This window comes from Cervus canadensis, chromosome 33, assembly GCF_019320065.1.
Source record: "Cervus canadensis isolate Bull #8, Minnesota chromosome 33, ASM1932006v1, whole genome shotgun sequence".
Lineage (NCBI taxonomy): Eukaryota > Metazoa > Chordata > Mammalia > Artiodactyla > Cervidae > Cervus > Cervus canadensis.
Genome location: NC_057418.1, coordinates 32,207,217 through 32,230,072, shown reverse-complemented (window position 1 = coordinate 32,230,072; position 22,856 = coordinate 32,207,217). Strand labels below are relative to the sequence as shown.

Below are 22,856 nucleotides of genomic sequence, written 5' to 3'. Positions count from 1 at the left end.
TCATGTAGACGTACTGAACTTATGAGACTTAAAACTGTGAAAATAAGAGAAAATTAAATTTTAGAAGCCAAGCACCTTTGATCTGTGGGCTCATTCATACATTTTTAAATGAAGCCAATTTGAGGTGTTAACATAAAAACCAACAGATGTCTGAGATACATTTCAAATTATTATAGACAAATATAGTCTTGTGAAAAAGAACAGATATTTTAAAGCAAGCCCTTATTTCCTTTTCTGATCATAAACTTAGGCTTCCCTCATGGCTCAGTGCTAAAGAATCTGCCTGCAATTCAGAGGATGAGGGTTCAATCCCTGGGTTTGGAAGATCCCCTGGAAGAAGAAATGGCAACACACTTGAGTATTCTTGATTGGGAAATCCCACGGGCAGAGAAACCTAGTGGGCTATCGTCCTTAGGGTCACAGAGAATCGGACACGACTTAGCAACTACACAGCAATAACAGTCATAAACTACCCTGGATTTTTAAAAAATTATTTTAAATTGGAAGATAATTGCTTTATGATGTGTTGGTTTCTGCTATAGAGCTTGTAGTTGTTGTTAAATAGGAAGGTTGGGGGGTTATTTTGAAGGAGTGATGAGCAAATCTTCACAGCTAGTTGACAAGAGGCCTCGACAAGCTGCATCTATTTTGCTTATGTTAATTCTTTCAGTAGAATGAACAGAACACCCAGACAGCTGCCATTTGTCAGACTCAGGAGGCACAGTGGAAACACTGGAGGTCTGCCCTGAGATGGAGTTTCCGTGTGCTGGGAATAGAAACAGGGAGTTCGCAGCAGTGGGAGTAGGCTTGCATTTCAGAGGAGTGTAATTGGTTAATATCTAAGCCAGTGGAAGAATTAAGCCATGTTGACACCCCAAAGCAAAACAACAGTCTGTATATGTGTCTGGCCTGAATGGGAAGAACAACTGCTATTGTTGGTTCTCAAGGTTTTAGAACATAAATTAATTTTATCCCTCTGTTCTCTGCATTTTGAATCAATAAGGAAATGGATGTTGGATGAACATGTACCAGGATCTGCCTGGTCACTGATGAAGCTCGTTTGGGGAATGCAGAGCGCGCTTGTAGCCACAATGATGTGCCCTCAGTTTTCCCATTGGATAAAATTACATACACCATCACAGAAAGAGCAGGTGTACAATTGCATGGATGAGCAATTGAGGGGTGCAGGGGGTCAAATGGGAGGTCGAATTCTCTGGACAAAGGTAGGAAGGTAGGGAGATAAAAGCATTTCCCAAAAGTAGTATTATGTCAAAAAATTAAGAATTAGAATGATTTATCACTAAGATCTAATTTGTCCTTCCACGACAATCTTTCCCATTTCGCCTGATGAAAGAAATAGACATAAAAAGAAGAGGTTTTTACAGGAGCTGGTTTTATTAAATATTGAGCTAAAGTGGAGGAAACTGTAAAATAAAAATGGAGGGGTGTTCCTACAGAAAGATATGGAAACTTCAAAAAACTGTGTGTAATCCAGCCACTTGAATTAATCCTGAGAAAGTTTAGATAACTACAGATTTAATTTGTGGGTCTTCCCTGGTGGTTCAGATGGTAAAGAATCTGCCTGCAATGCAGGAGACCTGAGTTTGATCCCTGGGTCAGGAAGATCCCCTGTAGAAAGGAATGGCTCCCCATTCCGGTATCCTTGCCGGGGGAACTCCATACACAGAGGAGCCTGGCGGGCTACAGTCCACCAGGCTGCAGAGGATGGGACATGATTTAGCGACTAACACTTTCACTTTTCACTTTCAATTTTGAATAAATACTTTGTCTCTACTGTCTCATTAGGGCATAGATAGGCTATTTTTAGAGGTGATAGAACCTGGATTGTAACAGAGAGTGGAGGAGGAAATGGAGAGAGAAAGAAAGGAAAAGATAGAAGTATCTTGACATGAAAAGGCTCAAAGTAAATTTTATGGACTAGAGCAAATGTTCATTTTGCATTAAACTAATTGCTTTTTTAAAAGGTCCTTGCCAACATACATGTCCAAGGACAATCTGACATCTTTCGGCCAAGAGTCATTTTTTGCTTTGGGGAGGCCTCAGGGTTTTGTTAAAAAAAATTATGTATATATACTTTTTATTAAGCCATTTTTGCTCTTTTCAGGCCACAAAACCCAGTTCAGTAAGCGTAATGTCTCCTGCCCAAGTGCTGGCAGGCAGTGAAAATGCCTGGTCATGGGAATCACGGAAGTACCTTTAGGTTCACAGCACAGCTCGCCGCCCATTCATTACAAGTGAGACAAATGCCTGATTGGGCCAGGCCCATCCAAGTTCACTGCCCTTGAGCACCCTCAGGAAATGATTTTTTTTTTTTTGATAGTCTTTGTCCAGTTCTTAACAAGCTGCTTGCCCTGTTAAGTCCTGGAAGCACGCATCACCTCCATTTGTACAAAATGTGTAGCTTTTGTGGACTAACCAAGACAGTCACCCCATCCTGCTACATCTTCATGGGCAGTTCATTCCACTGAAGCAACAGAAAACGGAACTAAACTGTGATCTGTTAATCATTTAAACACGTCCTATATTATTTCTCCCTCTCCCTTTTTTGAAAAATAAAGGCGGCTCATTGTGTTCAGCATCAGTAGGGGATTCAGAGTAGTATAGTACACACCAAAATGTGACGTGTTGTTCATAAAACTGTATTTTATGATGGTGGTCGTATCTGGGCATTCACTAGAAATCTAATAAACTTCTTATCTCATTTAATAAGCATAGTCCAGTCCCAGTCGTAATTATCAAGATATAAAGCCAGCTGAGATAACTAGGAAGCTTTACATGATAATAAATGTTGTTATTCAAATCTATTCACATGCCTTGAATTGAAATGAGAGCTACCATCCCAACAGTCAGAAGCATATTATGCGGCCTGAAACTGCCTCTAATCTGAGCAGCAGCAAATTTCCCTCCATTGCAGTGGCAAGATTATTCTTAGTAAAGAGAACTTGAACAGATGAAGATAATCATATGGTTCTCCTAAATTAAATCTGTTAAGAGTGCATAAAAGTGAATCACTGTACGCCTTTACTTGTCTCCATTGTTTCAAATCTATGAAATAGGACAAAAAAAAATCACGGCTGTTTAAATCCTGCTGTCTCTGTGATGTGCCTGCAGCAGAGCTGTCAACACTTGGTAATATAATTGAGGGCATCTTGTGATTTAGAAATAGTTTGGTAACTGGAAATTGTGAAGGAATAACCATGTTGTTTAACATTTAACGCATTTAGCACAATGGCACCCTACATGGAAGACTCTCAATAAATAATGACAGTGATCGACTGTGTCAAAACTCAGCGGAGCTCTAGTGCAGTGGACCAAAAGTTGTTTCACTTACAACGATGCAGATTGTTTTTAGAAATGTGATGTTTCTGTCTTGTAATAATTTCCTTGGAGGGGAAAAGTATGTTACTGAGTATTAGATGATGAAATGCTTGCTTTTTATGATATGAAACACATTTTAGTAATGGAAGGAAATTCATTTTATACCAAATCAGGCCCAATTGTGTCTCATAAGCGATACAGATACCCCAGTTTTGGGGGGAAATCTTTAAGACCAGCTGAGAAATTCTGTTTAAACAGCTGTTGAGTTAACTCGGCAGCATTGGGTAATCAATACAAGCATAGACACTTGCTCTGGTTAATTGCTGAGCCCAGCAGCAGCTGCGTCATTATGTATCCGCCATCTCTTCTCTTTGGATATCGCATTATGTTTGGGGCAGTAATAAGGAGGTTACTCTCTGAATCCTCTGCTTTCTACTATTAGACTGTCTAAAAATACACACAGCTCCAGCTTTCCCCTCACTAATAGCTGAATGCCCTGCTGTAGTTATAAAGGATTTTCACATTAATTACCTCATTCTTCATCTTCTTTGATTGTGAGCTCTTATTACTCACAGTTTACAGATAGGAAACTAAGGCATAAAGATGTTTAAACTGTGTCTAAATTGATCACCCTAACTCTAGTGAAATTCCGTCTCGAACATAGACTTTCTGAATCTCTGCCCTTTTGGGGTGTTCTTTCCATGATCCCATTTTTCTCCTATTAGAATTATTAAGCAGTACCTGCTAACATTTATTGGCTATAACTTTGTCTTAGTAACTAATTCAGTTGGTAAAGAATCTGCCTGCAGTGCAGGAGACCCGGGTTCGAGCCCTATGTCAGGAAGGTCACCTGGAGAAGGAAATGGCAAAGCACTCCAGTATCCTTGCTTGGAAAATCCCATGGACAGGAGCCTGGCAGGCTGTAGACCATGGGTTTGCAAAGAGTCAGGCATGACTGAGTGACTAACACTTCACACTTTCATAAGTACTTGACTTCACATAGCCATCAACCCTGATAGAGGTCAGTTCAGTTCAGTCACTCATTCATGTCCAACTAGAGTATGCCAGGCCCCCCTGTCCATCACCAACTCCCAGAGCTTGCTCAAACTCATGTCTATGGAGTCAGTGATGCCATCCAACCGTCTCATCCTCTGTCATCCCCTTCTCCTCCTGCCTTCAATCTTTCCCAGCATCAAGGTCTTCTCCAATGAGTCAGTTCCTCTCATCAGGAGGCCAAAGTATTGGAGCTACAGCTTCAGCATCAGTCCTTCCAATGAATATTCAGGGTTGATTTCCTTTAGGATGGACTGGTTGGATCTCCTTGCAGTTCAAGGGACTCTCAAGAGTCTTCTCCAACACCACAGTTCAAAAGCATCAATTCTTCAGTGCTAAGCTTTCTTTATAGTCCAACTCTCACATCCATACATGACTACTGGAAAAACCATAGCTTTGACTAGATGGACCTTTGTTGGCAAAGTAATGTCTCTGCTTTTTAATATGCTGTCTAGGTTGGTCATAACTTTTCTTCCAAGGAGCAAGCATCTTTTAATTTCATGGCTGCAGTCACCATCTGCAGTGATTTTGGAGCCCAAGAAAATGAAGTCTGTCACTGTTTCTATTGTTTCCCCATCTATTTGCTATGAAGTGATGGAACCAGATGCCATGATCTTTGTTTTTTGAATGTTGAGTTTTAAGCCAGCTTTTTCACTCTCTCACTTTCATCATGATATAGGCACAGCTGTTATGTTTTTTAACATAACATGTAAAAAACTGATGTTCTGATTACTTAACTTCCTTGTTGTGACATGGGCTTCCTTGGTGGCTCAGACAGTATAGAATCTGCAGTGCTGGAGCCCTGGGTTTGATCCCTGGGTTGGGAAGATCTATTGGAGAAGGGAATGGCAACCCACTCCAGTATTCTTGTCTGAAAAATTCTATGGCCAGAGGAGCCTGGCGGTCTACTATCCATGGGGTCGTAGAGAGTTGGACACTGCTGAGTGGTTAGCACACACAGTTTTTGTTACATATCTGGTAATGGTTGTTGGATTTGAAATCCAGTCAATCTCACTCAAAAGTATAAAGACACTTTGTCATGTTGGCATCCCCATCCCTTTGAAATCAGTACTTTGCATTTCATTACGCTTAAATGTATATTTTGCAAGTGAAAGTCGCTTAGTGGTGTCTGACTCTTTCCGACCCAATGGACTATGCAGTCCATGGAGTTCTCCAGGCCAGAATACTGGAGTGGGTAGCCTTTCCCTTCTCCAGGGGATCTTCCCAACCCAGGGATCAAACCTAGGTCTCCCATATTACAGGCAAATTCTTTACCAGCTGAGTTACCAGGGAAGTCCTCAAAGTAAACATTTTAGTGGAATCTTAATATCAAGTATTGTAGATTAATATCTTTAGGAGGCACCAAAGTAAATGATTATGCATGGATTGATTATTGATATTATCTCATTGAAAGTATACACATATCCCACAACCAGTCTAGTGGTTGGTGGTGACTGGTTCTGTTTTCCCTGCTCAAAACCTTTTGTATTGTGTAATTTTCCTTTTCATTTCTGATTCTTAATTATTTCTCAGGTCTCAGTGTAAACAAGTCTGTACTTTTGAGTACTTCTAACAGTCTAGATCAGTGGTTCCTCCTAGGTACCCAAAAAAATATATGTATTATTTCTTCAATCACTTTCATCCATTTAAATATAAAAGACTTGTTCAGTGTTTTATCTCCAGTCTAGCAAAATACCTGTCACATCGTTGCTATTGTTGAGCCGCTCAGTCACAGCCGACTCTTTGTGACCCCATAGACTCACATACTGGGTACACAATTTGTTGAATGAGTTAATAATGACTTCAGTGACTTAAAATTTGCATCACATGAATGTATTTTAAGAACGATGACCGGAGATGGTAGTGGTTTCAAATTCTAGAAGAGCTGCAGAGTGCCTTTCTGAGATCAGGGAAATTATATTAAATCACTGGAAACCATTGGTAAGCTTAAATGTGGGTGCAGATACCTTATGCTTGTGCTTGTGACCCAATGAACACTGAGGGATTATCAGAGAGCATGCAGATTTAGTGGTACCCTGTGATTTTTATCTCTATAGACTATATCCTATGTGATAAAAGACCTACAGTCTTTAGATATTTAAAATATCTAAAGGCTTTAAATAGAAACTACATCACCTAGGTATTTTGAATCAAAATGAAAGGAAGTAAATGAGCCTGTAGTGTCAGAAACCAGGGCAGAATACTGAAGGTAGAATGGAGGAAGGCCGCGTTAAACAGTATGGGACAGTCTCTACTGAAAGTGTAGAAACCACAGGGAGAATGCCATTCAGTGAAGGGCCAAGCTAAAATTTGATGAAGTCTTACCCAACAGCTCTTTCCTTCAAGCAGCAGTGTCTTCCAGTGAAAAGGACCCTGTGACTGCCTGACCGAAAGAATATGGTTGAAATGATGTCATGCCTATTCTTAGGATGGTCCCTCTGGCAAACACCCATGCACAAGCAGCCCCTGGAAAGACCCTGAGGCTTTGAGAAGAACAAAAGACACTAGCCCAGACGGGACTGATAGCCAGCACCGCTCACCCGCCGCACAGATGAGCTGTCTTGGAAGTGAACCCGATGGCCCCAGTTGAGCCATCTAAGCGGACCCCACAGGGAGCAGAATGGAACTGACTCACCAATCCTTACCCAGCCTTGTGAGCAAGCTTTTATTACAACGTGGGGTATATTTTCTGACAAAAGCAAAGACTTCAGATATTTCATGTTGTAAATTAAGGGAAGAGCCATGTTTTTGCGATTAAGAAATTGTGTAAGAAAAAAATGGATACTCTTTCATGAAAATGCACTTGTTCTTAAGACAGGCTAAATATGAGAGCTCAGTACTTGAGTAGGGGGCCAGGACTCTTGGGAAGTTGTTCTGTGGTCACCCCAACACATGAACAGATAAACAACTTGGGTCACGGGGTGCTATAGAGCATAGATAGTGCTATCTGACTTTCACTGGGAATCAAGGTAGGTTTGTGTGAGTCAACGTGCTACTGACTTTCAACAACAACCCATTTCTTTACTAAATACAAGAGGATGGCGTTGCTGCTACTTGTATTGTGGTCATTATTTTCTTTCTGGTTGGTTGGAATTCACTAAATCATTTTTCCCTTTCCTGCTTCCTTCTACCCCATATAAAATAGTTTCAAATGAAGAATTATTTATTATTACTATAGTGTCAAAATCAAGACTACAAATATTAATAAAGACTCGACCAAAAGTCTTTTTCATATCCTCTTTTTTTTTTTAAGTTATAATTCATAACTCTTGTGCCTTTAAAAAAAGTTTTAAAAAGAACTGGGCTAATATAAGAACAGTGGGTCCCTTTATGTAGTATTTTTCTATACAAAAACTTTTTTGAGACTTAGAGTTGGGTATTCAGAAGTGAAAGTCTGTAAAATATTCATGCTTTAAGAAATCATAGGAAATAAATTCAAGGTAGGAAAGAGCATATACATTAAGTAAAGCACAAATATGTTTGTTTATAAAAAGTATTTGCAATTTAATTTGCCAGAATAAATATATGCTTATTTTCTGATTGCATTCAGCATTTATTTCTTTATACCTTCTTGGCCCTAAATCTATATTCTCTACTTAGAAGTTTAAAGGAATGACTTCAAGGAAGTGGTCAAATACTCACATATGTCAAGTGGAAAGTATATTTGTGTTAAAAAAAAATAGCCCAAGAACTTGGTGGCTGAAGTCACATACTGAATTATTATTTCTTTTTCTATTTTACTGTTTTAAACTTTTTTATTTTATATTACAGTTTAGTTGATTTGGGCTCCCCAGGTGGTTCAGTGGGTAAAAAATCTGCCTGAAATGCAGGTGTCTCAGGAGACACGGGTTCAATCTCTGGGTCAGGAAGATCCCCTGGAGAAGGGAATGGCTCCCCTCTCCAGTATTCTTGCCTGGAGAATCCCATGCACTGAGAAGCCTGGAAGAATATAGTCCATGGGCTCTCAAGGAGTCAGACACGACTGAGGTGACTGAACACAGCACACACAGTGTAGTTGATGAATAATGTCGTGTTAGATTCAGGTGTGAAGCAGAGTGACTCAGTTGTACATATACATTTGTTTATCTTTTCCTAATTATTTTCCCATTTAGGTTGTTGCATACTATTTACCCAAGTTCCCTGTGCTACACAGTAGGTCTTTGTTGGTTATCCTTTTTAAATATAGCAGTGTAGAGGCATTCATCCCAAATTCCCTAACTATCCATTTACCCACCCCTTTCCACCTGGTAGCTATAGGTCGTTCTGTAAGTCTGTGAGTCTGTCTCTGCTTTGTAAATAAGTTCACTTGTAACATTTTTTTTTCTAGATTCCACATATAAGGGATATCATGTGATATATCTCTTTCTCTGTCTGACTTACTTCGCTCAGTATGACAGTCTCTAGGCCTATCTGTGTGGTTGCAAATGGCATTATTTCATTCTTTTTAACAGCTGAATAGTGTTCCATTGTATGTATGTACCACATCGTTTTTATCCATTCCTCTGTCAATGGACATTTAGGTTGCTTCCATGTCTTGGCTATCGTAAACAGTGCTGCAATAAACACTGGGATACATGTATCCCTATGGACCATGTTTTTCTTTGGACATGTGCTCAGGAGTGGGATTGCAGAGTTATATGTTAGCTCTATTTTTAGTTTTTTTTAAGGAACCTTCATATTGTGCTCCAAAGGGGCCGAACCAATTTACCTTCCTACTTACAGTGTAAGAGGGTTCCTTTCTCTTCACTCCCTCCCCAGCATTTCCTATTTGTAGTTTTTTTTTTCCACTTATTTTTATTAGTTGGAGGCTAATTACTTTACAATATTGTAGTGGTTTATTTTGATAATAGCCATTCGGGCTGTTGTGAGGTGATCATTCATTGCAGTTTTGATTTGCATTTCTCTAATAATCAGTGAGGTTGAACATCTTTTCATGTGCCTCTTGTGCGTCTGTAGGTCTTCTTTGGAGAAATGTCTGTTTGGGTCTTCTGCTTGTTTTTTGATTGAGTTGTTGTTCTGATGATATAAGCTGTACAGGCTGTAAATTTTGGAGACTAATCCCTTGTGCAGAGAAGGCAATGGCATCCCACTCCAGTACCTGGAAAATCCCATGGACGGAGGAGCCTGGTAGGCTGCCGTCCATGGGGTCGCGAAGAGTTGGACACACCTGAGCAACTTCACTTTCACTTTTCACTTTCCTGCATTGGAGAAGGAAATGGCAACCCACTCCAGTGTTCTTGCCTGGAGAATCCCAGGGACGGGGGAGCCTGGGGGGCTGCCGTCTATGGGGTCACACAGAGTTGGACACGACTGAAGTGACTTAGCAGCAGCAGAAATCCCTTGCTGGTCACATCATTTGTAAATATTTTCTTTCATTTTGTGGGATGTCTTTTCATTTTGTTTATGCTTTCCTTTGCTGTGCAAAAGGTTTTGAGTTAAAACAAACAAACAAAAGGCGTGTTTGTGTTTAATTAGGTCCCATTTGCTTATTTTTATTTTTATTTCCATTTCTCTGGGATATGGATTGACAGAGATGCTGCTGTAATTATGTCAGACAGTGTTGTGCCTATGTTTTCCCTGTAAGAGTTTTATACTGTCTGGTCTCACATTTAGGGCTTTAGTCTATTTTGAGTTTATTTTTGTATATGGTGTAAGAATGTTCTAATTTTATTTTTTTAGATGGAGCTGTTTAGTTTTCCCAGCATTTATCATTTCTTTAACTTTCTTGTTATGAAAGGTCTTTCTCCTCAACTATAAAACAATTTTGGCAGGGACAGTCAAGAAGGCGACCTCTAGTCATCTCTCAGCTCTTGGTGTCCATGCTTTTGTGAAATCCCTTCCTCTAGAGTGTGGGTGGTTCTGCTGATTTCCTTCTAAGCAAGAGAATATGGCGAAAGGGATGCGATCCCTGCCACTCTCCCAGTCATGCTATTAATATGTCAGACTTCCCTTAATTACATTACAGACATTCTCCTGCTAACTTATGAAATAAACAGCCCCATTTAGGAAGCCCGCATGGCAAGGGAACTGCAGGAGCGCTCCAGCCAACAAGCATCAGATGAAGTGACAAGAGATCGGGGGACCCATCCTTTTTCTCCAAGTAGAATAGGCCTGCATTATTTGTTTTATACTTTGGATTCTACACACAACTCATTAGGGGAAAAAAAAAAGTCTGCTTTAAAAGAGAAAACACAACACAACTTTGAAAAACATAGATCTTTCAGTTTTATGGGATGACAGATGAGAAAAGTAAAGCCCGATTCAGTTAACATGTATCTGAATCCTCAATGTGTTTACATATAGCATTTCGCTATTCATATCAAAGCATGTAGATATAAGTAGGATGTGGTCCTTCACTTTAAGAATTCTGTAGCCTGATGGTGAATGTTGGTAACCAGTTCAGAGCCACAGATCTGGTCTCTGTTGATTGTCAGTGGCTTGGATTATCCTATGACAAAAGTTACAGATTATTGCCTCTAAATCTACATGGGGAAATTACTTTTTGTTAATTTAAAATAATTTCATTACATGGATTAATGCTCTTTAAACCATACTGGCTATGGTCCCTAATTATCCCACCCTCTTCATCAAGTATGGATGCTGAATGGTAAATACAGAAATGGCTAGCTTTTGTTGAGAATGTAGTGTATGTCTGGCAGTGGCCTCACCATTTGATATTTAATCCTTGGAACACCCCTATGAGGTAAGTTATGTTATTTCTCCATTTGTCCTGGGCCAGCTGATCCCCAAATGGTCAGGAAACCTAAGGTTGAAGAACTGCTGAGAGGCAGGGCGTCAGTAAGTATTTGTTGAATAAGGAGAGGTAAAAATTCAGTTCCTTGTTCTAAATTATGGAACAATTTATACTCAATAAAATGAACTGAATTTAAGGGTTCGGTTCTATGAGCTTTGACAGTGATACATACTCATGTAACTACTACTCCAATCAAAATACAGAACATTTCCAAAATAATTCCTCATGCCTCCTTCTAGTCAACACTGAGTATTATCCATCTTTTAAAAAAAAAAAATGTATCCATTGTGCTGGCTAAGATGTGAAACTAGTGAAGCTGTATTTTATTTTAGCTTGCATTTTCCTGATTATTAATGATGTTGGCTATCTTCTCATATGATTATTTACCATTTGTATGTCTTCTTTTATAAGTCTTTTTCTTATTTTGAATTGATGTGCTTGTCTACATGGTGCTATTTTTTAAAGTTCTCTGTATAGCTTAGATATTAATTATTTCATAGATATATGCATTGCAAATATTTCCTCCAGTCTGTGGCTTGCATATTCATGTTTAAAAGTGTCTTTTGGTGAGCAGGAGTTGTCTTTATAATTTTCATTGAAGTTCAATTAATAATTTTTTTCATTAATGGTTAAAGCTTTCGGTGTCCTTGTAAAAAGTTCCATCTGTTTCAAGGTTGTAAAGATGTTTTCATTTGTTTTCTTCTAGAAACTGTATGGAGTGAGGAAGGGATTTAGATATTGTTATTCAATTGGTCAAGCATCATTTGATACAAAGCTTCTACTTCCCTCACAGAATTTCCTTGGCAATTTGTCAGTTCATTTTTTCCTATTACATGTTACTGAGAAATAGTTTGCGTAAAATTGACTGTCTCCGTTTGAAGGGTATAATTTGAAGAGTTCTGACAAGTATATAATCCCACAAAACCAGCATCACAATGAAGATGAACATTTCCATAACCCCTGCCTTGGTTTGCCAGAGGTGCCATAATAAAGTAGCACCGACTATGCTGTTTATACAACAGAATTTCATTTACTCACAATTCTGGTGGCTAGAAGTCTGCAATTAAGCTGTCAGCCAGGCTGGTGTCTACTCAGACCTCTTGCCTTGGCTTATAGATGGTTGTCTTCTTCTGTGTGTTCATGGGATGTTTTCTCTGTTCTATGTCCCAGTCCCATTTGTTAGAGACAGCTTTTAAGGACACCAGTCACAGTGAATTAGAGTCCACCATAGTGGCCTTGTTTTACCTTCATTCCCTCTTTAAAGACCTTCTCTTCAAATGCAGTCACATTCTACAGAGGGTTAAGGTTTCAGCGTATTCAGTTTGAGAGGACACAGCTCAGCCCATCATACCCCCCAAAGATTATTCATGCTCTCACGGAGCCCATTCCGCCATCCGCCCCCACCTCAAAGCTACCACTGATCTGTTTCCGCCACTATAGATCTGCATTTTATATAAGTGGAATCTAGTCTATATCGGGTTTTTTAAATCATTTTATTTATTTGGGTTGCACTGGGTCTTCAGGTTTGCCCCAGTTTTTCTCTAGTTGCAGCAAGCAGGGGCCACACTTTGTTGCGGGGTGAAGGCTTCTCGTTGTTTTGGCTTCTCTTGCTGCCGAGCGCCCGCTCTAGAGCACGTGGGCTTCGGTAGTTGCGGTTCCTGGGCTCAGTACTTGCAAGACCCTGGCTCAGTGTCTCTGCAGCATGTGGGAATCTTCCCAGATCAGGGATCGAATCCACGTTTCCTTCATTGACAGCTGGATTCTTTATGACTGATCCATCAGGCAAGCCCCATGCATATTTTGTATTTCATATCTGGCTTCTTTCTTTCACATAATTTTGAGACTCATCCATGGTGTTGCATTTGTAAATAACATAATACTGTTGCTTACTGAGTAGTATTTCATTGGCTGCATGTACCACATTTTGTTTATCCATTCATATTTTGATAGATATCTGGGTGGTCTCCAGTTCGAGGCTACTAAGAATAAAGCTGTTTTGAGCATTGGGATTTAATTCTCTTTGGGGACTCAGGTTTTCATTTATCTGTTAATTATCTAGGAGTGGAATGGCCAAGGCTTGTTGTTAGTTGTATGTTTAATTTTTTTTTTTAATTCCTAATAAATTTCTAAACTAGCTGTGTCATTTTATGTTTGAGCAGCAGTGTATGTATATCCCATTTGTTTTACATCTGACCAGCATTTTGTATTAATATCCTTTTAAATTTTATTCATTGAATATGTGTGCCCAGCTAATTTATAACATTAGCCTTTCTGTATACTTAACAAAAGCTATAAGAAAAAGAATTCTTCTCTCTTTTTCATAGCTGTATTCTTAGATTTTAAGAGCTGTTTCACGAAGAGTTGCTTGGTGGATACATATTGATTCAAAAGATCTTTTGCCATATTATTTTCCCTGCTTACTATTTAATGGTTGCAGTATTAGGCCTCTACTATAATCATAGCACCATGCTTAGCTTTTTTAGAAGCAAAAGATCTTTATATCAAAGAGGGGAAAACACAGAACAAATCTACTGTATGACAGGTGGAAATACAGTGAGCTCAGTGGCTCAGTCGTGTCTGACTCTTTGCGACCCCGTGGGCCGCAGCACGCCAGCATTTGTATGATGTAGTCTGCATATACGTTAAATAAGCGGGGTGACAATATACAGCCTTGACATACTCCTTTCCCAGTTTTGAACCAGTATGACTTTCAAAATAATTTTAGTCCCTAAAGTTTAATTATATGACCTAGATATTTATGGAAACATTCAAGAGGATATTTTAAATGCAACGCATTTAATGATAACTTGTGATAATTGGTAAAATTGTAGTAAAAATACTTAAATTACCTTTTCCGAGCCTGTAAATGCCAAGACTGTGTGGAAAAATGTGTAATTTTTTAAAGCAGCATTGTTAATTACAAGCACTTAAGAAGAACAGATTATAGAATTTACTCAGATTATCTGGGGTGGGGGGTGTAAAACACTTTAACTGTCTGAATCTTGTCAGAGTGATATTCAGGTAAGAATTTGCCACTTAAGCACTTCAGTCTCCCACTTGATTGGACAGAACAAGACATAGCCAAAATGACTTGTGGGTTTGTTGTAAAATTCTTAAGAGTAAATATTATTTGAAGACTCATATTTTAGAGATTTTTGGCAGTTTTTCATGCCATTGAGTCATTTTTTCTGTATTTCTGATTTTTTGCATCATATACATCTGCTTAAATAATATTCTGCTTCATGATTTTCAGTCAGTTGTAAGATTACTCAAGACAAATCCCCAGATGTTATAATTATCTACTTTCTTACTAATTCAAACAACTTGGATCACTGAATTCTATCAATGTGTTCTCAGATTTGACAGATCAATAGTGCTAAGGTTTTAATTGAAGTAATTTCTCACTTGAGACCCGGAATGCAACTATTTCAACAAATGAATGAGATTATCTGGTGGCCAAAATGACTACATTGTTTTCTGAATGCTTTTCATTATGAAGCTGGAACATTTTATATATCAATGATTGGCAAGCTTTTTCCATAAAGGCCCGGATAGCAAATATGAAGGCTTTTTGAGCCACTTCCTCTGTGTTTTGACAGCACAGTTCTGACCTTGCTGGGCAGAAGCAGCATAGATAGTACTCAGATGAACGACAGCTGTGTGCAATACATTTCATTTTGGACTTGGAAATTTGAGTATCATTTACTTTTTGTGTACCACAGAATGCTCTTCTTTTTATGCTTTTAACCACTGAAAAATGTAAGACCATTCTGAGGTCATGGGCTGTACAAAAACCAACCCTAGGCTGGATTTGGTCAACAAGGCCATTGTTTAATGAGTCCTGATATAGATGCTCATATAAGTTGTGTATTTTTCTTGTTTGTAACTACTATTGGACAAGAAAGAACAGTTTCTGAAAAACAGGCACACAATTCTGTATTAAGACGTGTATTTCACACTGTTCTGTCTGACATTGTTTCTCTGATATCTTTCTCCCGTTCTCTACCTTTGAGAGATGAAATAGATTTTTTTTTTTTTATTCTTTCCTTGACACATTCTAATTCATAGCTCCCTTGTGCTGCCATGTGGCTTGCAGTCCTTTTAAACCTTGTGGTCTGGACGCCTTTCTCACTCCTATGTGAAGACTATTAATTATAAATGCTTTAGCCATGCAACTATTGTATAGTATGCAGTGCATACTTTGTATAGCATACAATGATTAAACAATTTATATTTTCTAAAACTAGAAATGAGAAAAGTTAAATCTGCTTTATAATGTCAGCAAGTAACTGGGACATGTGTTTCTGTTTTCAGGGTGGGAATAGCAATATCTTTCAATACTAATACTTTGAATAGCATGGATGAACTAGCACATGTATTTCATTATGTCTGATTCTCATATCCAACTGATTTCTCTTCGGTTTTATTACTTGTATTATTTTGTTAATGTTTGAGATCAAGAAGAAAATTTTGAATGAGCTTTCTGTAATTTCCTGGTACAACATAAGGATTTGTCAGATAAAATGGTACTTATGTAACAAAATTGTTACATAAATATTTTCCTTGCTTTCTGGGCCCTGAAAAAAAACAACACACGAAAAGTGCATATTTGTCATATATACAGAAAGTTTCATTGCATTCTGTGTTTCTAAGCCGAGGATCTGACAGTTCTAGCAGGAAGATTTAGGGTCTCATGCTTCTTAAAATGAAACTTTCTCCCTGTTAGCTGCTCCAGGTCTCCGTCGGCTTCCTCTCCCTACCTCCTTCTCCTCCAGTCTTGGGTCTCCCTGTGGGCCTGCGAGCAGAGAGTCCCCTCCTCTGTCAGCGCGGATGGCAGATTTCCAGAAAAGTCTGAAACTCTCTTCTCACCCAGACTTGTGCATTCTGTCTTCCTCGGTGTCCTGGATTCATATGGTGCTATTATTAACTGTAATTCTCACGGGGCCTCAGGAGGGAGAAGGGGATGACGGAGTTTGCTCAGCCTGCCGACTGCAGCCGGGGTCCTTCATGCTTGCCTCCCCTGTTCCAATGTGCCCGCTTGCCTGCTGAGTTGCTTCACTCATGTCCAACCCTGTGCGACCCCGTCGACTGTAGCCCGCCAGGCTCCTCTGTCCATGGGATTCTCCAGGCAAGAGTACTGGAGTGGGTTGCCATGCCCTCCTCCAGGAGATCTTCTGCACCCAGGGATGGAACCCACCTCTTTTAACCTTTCCTGCGTTGGTTAGCAGACAGGTTCTTTACCCCTCACCACCTGGGAAGCCCCCATATCCCACTGCTGCCCCTCAAAGACTCCTTGTGAGTGTAACTTGCAAGTGTGTTTTCATTTAAAAGTTGGCAACTGAAACTGAAATGAACTTAAAGGTATTTAATTACATTTGTAAATAATTCAATGTAACTGCAACGGGAAAGGACTCTATGGATATGTGATACACATATCCAGTTTGGAGCAATATGCCAAATATTATCTTAGTATTATTGAAAATAGTTTTGACCTACCAGATCCCCTCAAAGGGTCCTGAGAACTCCCCAGGTCTGTGTATTATACTTTGACAATCATTGGAGTATATATTACTTTCATTATCATTTTATAACATAAACAGATTTTTAGAATGTGTTAGTGAGTGCATTTATTTTATAATTTGTGCACCAAGAATATCCTGTTTTGTTTTTTTTTCCCCCAAAGGGTCCTTCCTGTTGGGAAGATGTCTTAATCCCAAACCGAATGAGTGGTGAATGCCAGTCTGCAAACTGCCCCGGGACTAGAGCGGTAAGTACGGGTCCGATCTGTTCTTTCATTTTGGCATCTCCAGCGTTTACTGGGAAATGAAATTAGACACAAAATGCTAACTGACTATTTTCCATCCATTTTTTATATTTACAAAAAAGGTTATCAGATTCAGAAGTGTTCATAATACTCACCAAGAATTCTAACTGTATCATTGCCTTCTAGTGTCATTTTCTTAGAGACTTAGCCATTTGGGGTGATTATGTTGAAACAGGACAATTTAAATTCCTCACAAGGTGATATTCATGGAATATATAGAAGATTCCATTCAGAGTTTGGCAAAAGAAAATAACAAAGTTATACATTCATGCTTTTCCTAATGCTGTGATATTTTACCTTTACATTCCCTGTCATTCAGGATCACTCTTTCTACCTTTCTTAGTGGTTTTCTGACACAGTGGGCTGTTAGAAAATCTAGAATGGATGGCCAACTATAAATGGAATCACTATCCTCAGTTCTCTGTAAACCCATTTTCTTTGCAAACATATGCCATATCTCTCATATAGACAAAGTATTTCTGCAATGAGACCCTAAGTACTGAAGTTATCTTAAAAATACTGTAATTATTGTGGTCATGTTTGTAATTTGGATATTGTTACAATTTTTACTTCCATGGGAAGCCCATGGGTCCATCATCATCTGATTGTATATATTTTTCAATCTGTAAATATGGTTATCGCACCGACACAAATGTCAGCGTTAGCTCACAGACTGTCACAGCCAGCCGGCAGCTAATGTCTTCTCTAAGGAACAAAGCCTCTATCAGTAGCAACTAGTAGAGTGTTTGAGCTTGATCCTCAGACGTGTCTTCTCTCTCCAATCTGCTGGAGGATTGCAAGGTTACAGAGATAGCAGTGAGCAGCAGTAAAGATCATTCTCCATCAAATGGGACTGGGGACACTGAACAGCTTTTTATTAATGCAAATCCTGGTGCAAAATAGTGACTTGTGTGTCAGTGACAGATATCAAGGCATAATGCAGTCTTGCAAGTTTGCTATTGGGATGAAATTAAAGTACATATTTTTATTGGGAATAATTAAGTATAATTACATATGTGTGTGTGTGTATGTGAGTGCAATATGTGTATCTACATAACATGCAGATATAATTACATTTAATAATAATGTAAATCCCTTGGTACATATAACATTACGATCCCCATAGCATCTTTACAGCAATGTGAAGTCCTTTGAAAGTCTACTTCAATCATTGGCAGTCTGACTGCCTCCATGTACCTTCATATTAATTGGAAGTATTCAGTTTAGCAGAATAGATAGTCTTATATCTTTAAAAATTCAGCTTCGGATAAGTCAAAGGTGGATAAAGTAGCATTGGTAACCTTGCCTTTTCTTACTTGTTGAATTTTCAACTTACTAATGTATCAATACATAATGCTTAGTATAAATTAATTTATATTGAGGTTTTATTTCTGACAGCATGGTGATCTGATAACCTAAAAATATCCTTGCAGTACACATTATATAAAAATACCAAATTGAGTTACAAATACACATCTTTTAAAGAATGACTGTGCTGATGACATAGTAAGGAAAAGATTATATGCAAAAAGTATAAAGTATATATTTCTGACTCTTCTCCAGAAGGAAAATCCTGTGAGCTAAAGTCACTCACCAGTGGGGGTTAGGGCCTCAGATCAGGAAAACACTGGTGAGTTTAGGGCCTCATCAGGGTTGAAAATGAAACCATAGAATTATCCATAAAGAACCTCCTATAAAACATGATCTCCTGGGATTAAGTGGAGAGAGGAACGTTCTAGGGATAATTGCCTATTTTATTTTCACTCTAGGGAGAAATGTTAAATTAAAAATTATGGTAATTGACAGCAAATTAGCTAAATGGGTTAAACAGTGAGTGAATATATGAAAGAGAAATTATAACTTAGATCTGAAATTTGGCCTAATATAATATACTTGAAATAATAAAAGAGAAGTTAAACAACATGGAGGATAAAATTAGATTTCCGAAGAAAACAACAGAGAGAATAGTGGAAAGGTAATATTTCAAAAGGTAATGAGGGACTTCAGCAGTCCAGTGGTTAGGACTCCATTCTTCCACTGCAAGGACACAGGTTTGATCCGTGGTCAGAGGACTAACATCCGGCATGCCACTTGCTGCTACCAAAATAATAATAATAATAATGAATCAGGGCTTTCCACAATTTTTAAGACCCGAGAATCCCAAGGGGTAAGAATAAAATGAAAGTCACACCTAAATCGATCACCGAAACTGAAACATCGAGGTCAGAGAAAAGATTCGAAAAGCAGCAGAGTGAAGCCTGGTTGCTACACAGGAGAAAGAATCGATAGTTATGTAATCAATAGCAACATCAGGAGGCAGATGAAATGGGAACAGTATCTTCAAAACTGACTGAAACTAAATGTTAAACTAAAACTGTATTTAAGAAACACCTTCTAAAAACAAAAGTTAAGAACAACAACCAAAAAGGCATTTTCAGGTAAATAGGAACTCAGGGAACCAATTTCCATCTAAAACTTTCAAGTAATTTCTAAGTTAAATTATTTCAGGCAGAAAGATATGATCCCAGAAGAAAAGCCTGAAATGTGAGAAGGAATGGTTGGGAAAAAAATGGAGAAAAATCTAAACAAAATATAACAATCAATATGATAACATTTAATGATTGGGAATATATGTAAAGATAATATAAAGTTGCTGGGCAATATTGCATGTGAGCATGGAGCATACAATTAAAGCAATGTGAAAAGCTTAATTCCTTCTTCTTTGCCCTTATATTAAAACCAAGTTTCTGGATTGCATTTTACAGTGCAGCTAAATATAAACCATGTCTCTTCTGTTTTGTAAAGCTTTGAATGTAGTGTTTGTTTCTTAAGAAGATGAGAAGATAGGCATCTTAAATAGTTTATTAATCTTACATTTATGGAGTATTTTAAATTTTTGACACAGTTTTATATACAGTATATGTTTTATTATCATAAAACCTTCAATTTCTAGCACTTGAATAAAATATCCATATACTTAAAATTCAAAAGAGTAGGGTCTGTAAGGTATTCTTAATTAATATTTATGCACTTAAAGATTAGATCCATCATTTTACATAGCAGTAACTTTCACCTTGGTTTATAAGACTACAAATATAAACTTGACCTTACCTACGCTTTAGGCAGAGAAATCTGAAACGAATTCAGTTCTACACTTGTCACTGCTATCTTAGAAAGAAGCATCACAGTAGTTCTGAAAGACATCTTACCTCTTTATAAAAAGAATTCTAGCCAACTCAAAGGGTGTGCACTTGAGAATAAGTGGAAAAAAATCAATTAGCATTTTTTCCATTAGTGAAATTAATTCAACTTTGGATATGATATGGATTTTTTTATGTGCCTTGGGGAATACATATTTTTTCTTACTTGCACAGATGTAGACTAAAGCTTACCTAGAGCCTTACTCTCTAGGCCTTATTCCTGAGTTCCAAATCACAACTTTTAAAAGGGAGCATCCCCGATCTGTCAAACAGTCCCCTGTGAGGATGTCTGACTTAGCAGTGCTTTTGTGGTAATAAAAGATTTCTTAGCCAACTGTGAGACTGTTGCCTTTTCCCTCACACCTGACAATTCAGCAGTGGGGTTCAGAATCAGGAATAATTGCAGGGGGGAAAATGAAAAAAAAAATTCAGTTATTTCTTGTCTTAGTCTGCACAGACTGCTATACCAAAGTGAAAGTGAATGTCGCCCAGTCGTGTCCAACTCTTTGGGACAACTCTTTACAGTCCTTGGAATTCTCCAGGCCAGAATAGTGGAGTGGGTAGCCATTCCCTTCTCCGGGGGATCTTCCTAACCCAGGGATCAAACCCAGGTCTCCCTCATTGCCGGTGGTTTCCTTACCAGCTGAGCCACAAGGGAAGCAGAAGAATATTGGAGTGGGTAGCCTATCCCTTCTCCAGCTGATTTTCCCGAACCAGGAATCAAACTGGGGTCTCTTGCATTGCAGGCCAATTCTTTACTAACTGAGCTATCAAGGATGTCCCAAGGTATCATCAATTGAGTGACTCATGAACAACAAATACTTCCTTCTGACAGTTGTGGAGGATGGAGGTCTAAGATTAAGGCACCAGCAGATTCAGTGAGCGGTAAGACCCACTTCCTGATTCTTAGCTGGCATTAGCACACGGTTTCTTCCCGTGGCGGCCAGGGCAAAGCAGCTCTGGGGTCTCTTTTAATAAGGGCACTAACCCTATTCCTCATGGCTCTGCTCTCGTGAACGTATCACATTCTAAAGACCCCCCACTCCAGATACCATCACAATGAGGATTAGGTTTCAACATATGAATTTGAGGAAAAGACAAACATTCAGGTGACAGCAGAGCAAGACATAAAGTAATAAATAACCAAGGTCATTATTTTTATGCCTATTAAGGGGTGTTGATTCTACCACTTAACAGCCTCTAGCATGCATCATAGTTTATATCTTTGAGAAGTAATATTTGCGTAAATCCTTTTTTAGATTGATTTTGACCAGATTTAAGCTCTTTTACATAGAATTTTCTTTCTTATCAGAAACAGTTGAGAAGAATCTCTTAAATAGCTCAAAGACTTAATTCAAGTGAAACTTGATACTAAAAACTACCCCCTGAATTATAATAAATGATGTAATTATTAAACTCAGTGTAGGAAATGGAGAGTTTTCATCTTACTCAATATGTAATTTATTTCTTTCATTTCTCCCTGTTAGGCTCAGTATATGTCAACTGGAACATTAGTTTGAATATAAGTTAATATTCATAGTCTCCATCTTTGGTTTCATCTTCTGGGAAGATGTTGACCAGGATACAATGAATATTAAATAAGTGTCACCAAATATTGAACAATTTTTACTTATAAATCATTTGCATATTTTATGTCCCAAAAATTTCTTAGTATTGTTTTAGTTTAAATCAGATTACTGCACTTGAAGAACTCTGTTTTTCTTTTGGTTTCCTTTTATGTTGTTTTAGGCTTAACCAGGAGCTCATAAAATGAGTCTTAGGATTTCTCAGGATGGTTTGCTGGTATAGATGATATGTTCTTATTTTTTCCCAGTATCTAATAATAATGAAAGGTGGGCTTTGTTTTGTTTTTAAGAAAATATCTGCGGTTGGCCAAGTTGTCACTGAGACAGCCACAAATGAATGCCTTTATCTGCACAGTGTAAGAGTCATTGGTTGCATATTCTTGTGTTGCCCAAATTACCTGCATTATGCAGTAACCATCACATCACAAACATCTCCAACTATATATTTAAACAATCCCAACCCTTGTGGTTCCAGGGGCCTCATCAAACCTAAAGGGCCAGTGGGTGGAGGGCAGAGAATGGAGACAGAAAGCAAAGAGGAAAGGCCACATTGACTCCTCTCGTTTTGCCCTCATCCCTGGTGGAAGAGAAATGATCTCCCTGTCCTTACACTGTTCTCTAGTTATATTTTCTAAATTCTAAATAAAATAGAATTGCAGTCAAACTCAGATTATGATTGAATGGTACCTAAGCGTGACAAAATGTTCTTTGTTGTCTGACATGCAATTTGGGTGACAAACTAGAAACTTCTTAGAGTATTTTTCAAAAACCTATCAGGTATTCAGACTCAAGGACAGTTTATTTCTAAATCAAGTTTTGAGTAGTGGAAAACAAAAAGTGTCATTTTTTTCTTTTAGAAAGTGAGGTAAAATTGAAAGATGTATTTTGCTTTTGAGTCACTCAGTCTTGTCTCGCTCTTTGTCTCCCCGAGGACTGTGAAGCCCACCAGGCTCCTCTGTCTGTGGGATGTTTCAGGCAGGAATACTGGAGTGGGTTGCCATTTCCTTCTCCCAGGGATCTTCCCAACCCAGGGATTGAACTCTCGTCTCCTATGTCTCCTGCATTGCAGGCAGATTCTTGACCCACTGAGCCAAAGGGGA

The 22,856-nt window shown here is 38.5% G+C and overlaps 1 protein-coding gene across 7 annotated transcripts in view; it reads left to right on the top strand.

The window, feature by feature from the left end:
* The window catches only part of PRKN (parkin RBR E3 ubiquitin protein ligase), a 1,211,540-nt gene that overhangs the window by 559,309 nt on the left and 629,375 nt on the right, over window positions 1-22,856 (top strand). For all 7 annotated transcript variants that reach the window (XM_043457375.1, XM_043457374.1, XM_043457372.1 and 4 more), the window contains one exon: window positions 16,830-16,913. In XM_043457375.1, coding sequence (XP_043313310.1) covers window positions 16,830-16,913 — 84 coding nt within the window. The remainder of the gene's footprint in view (window positions 1-16,829; window positions 16,914-22,856) is intronic.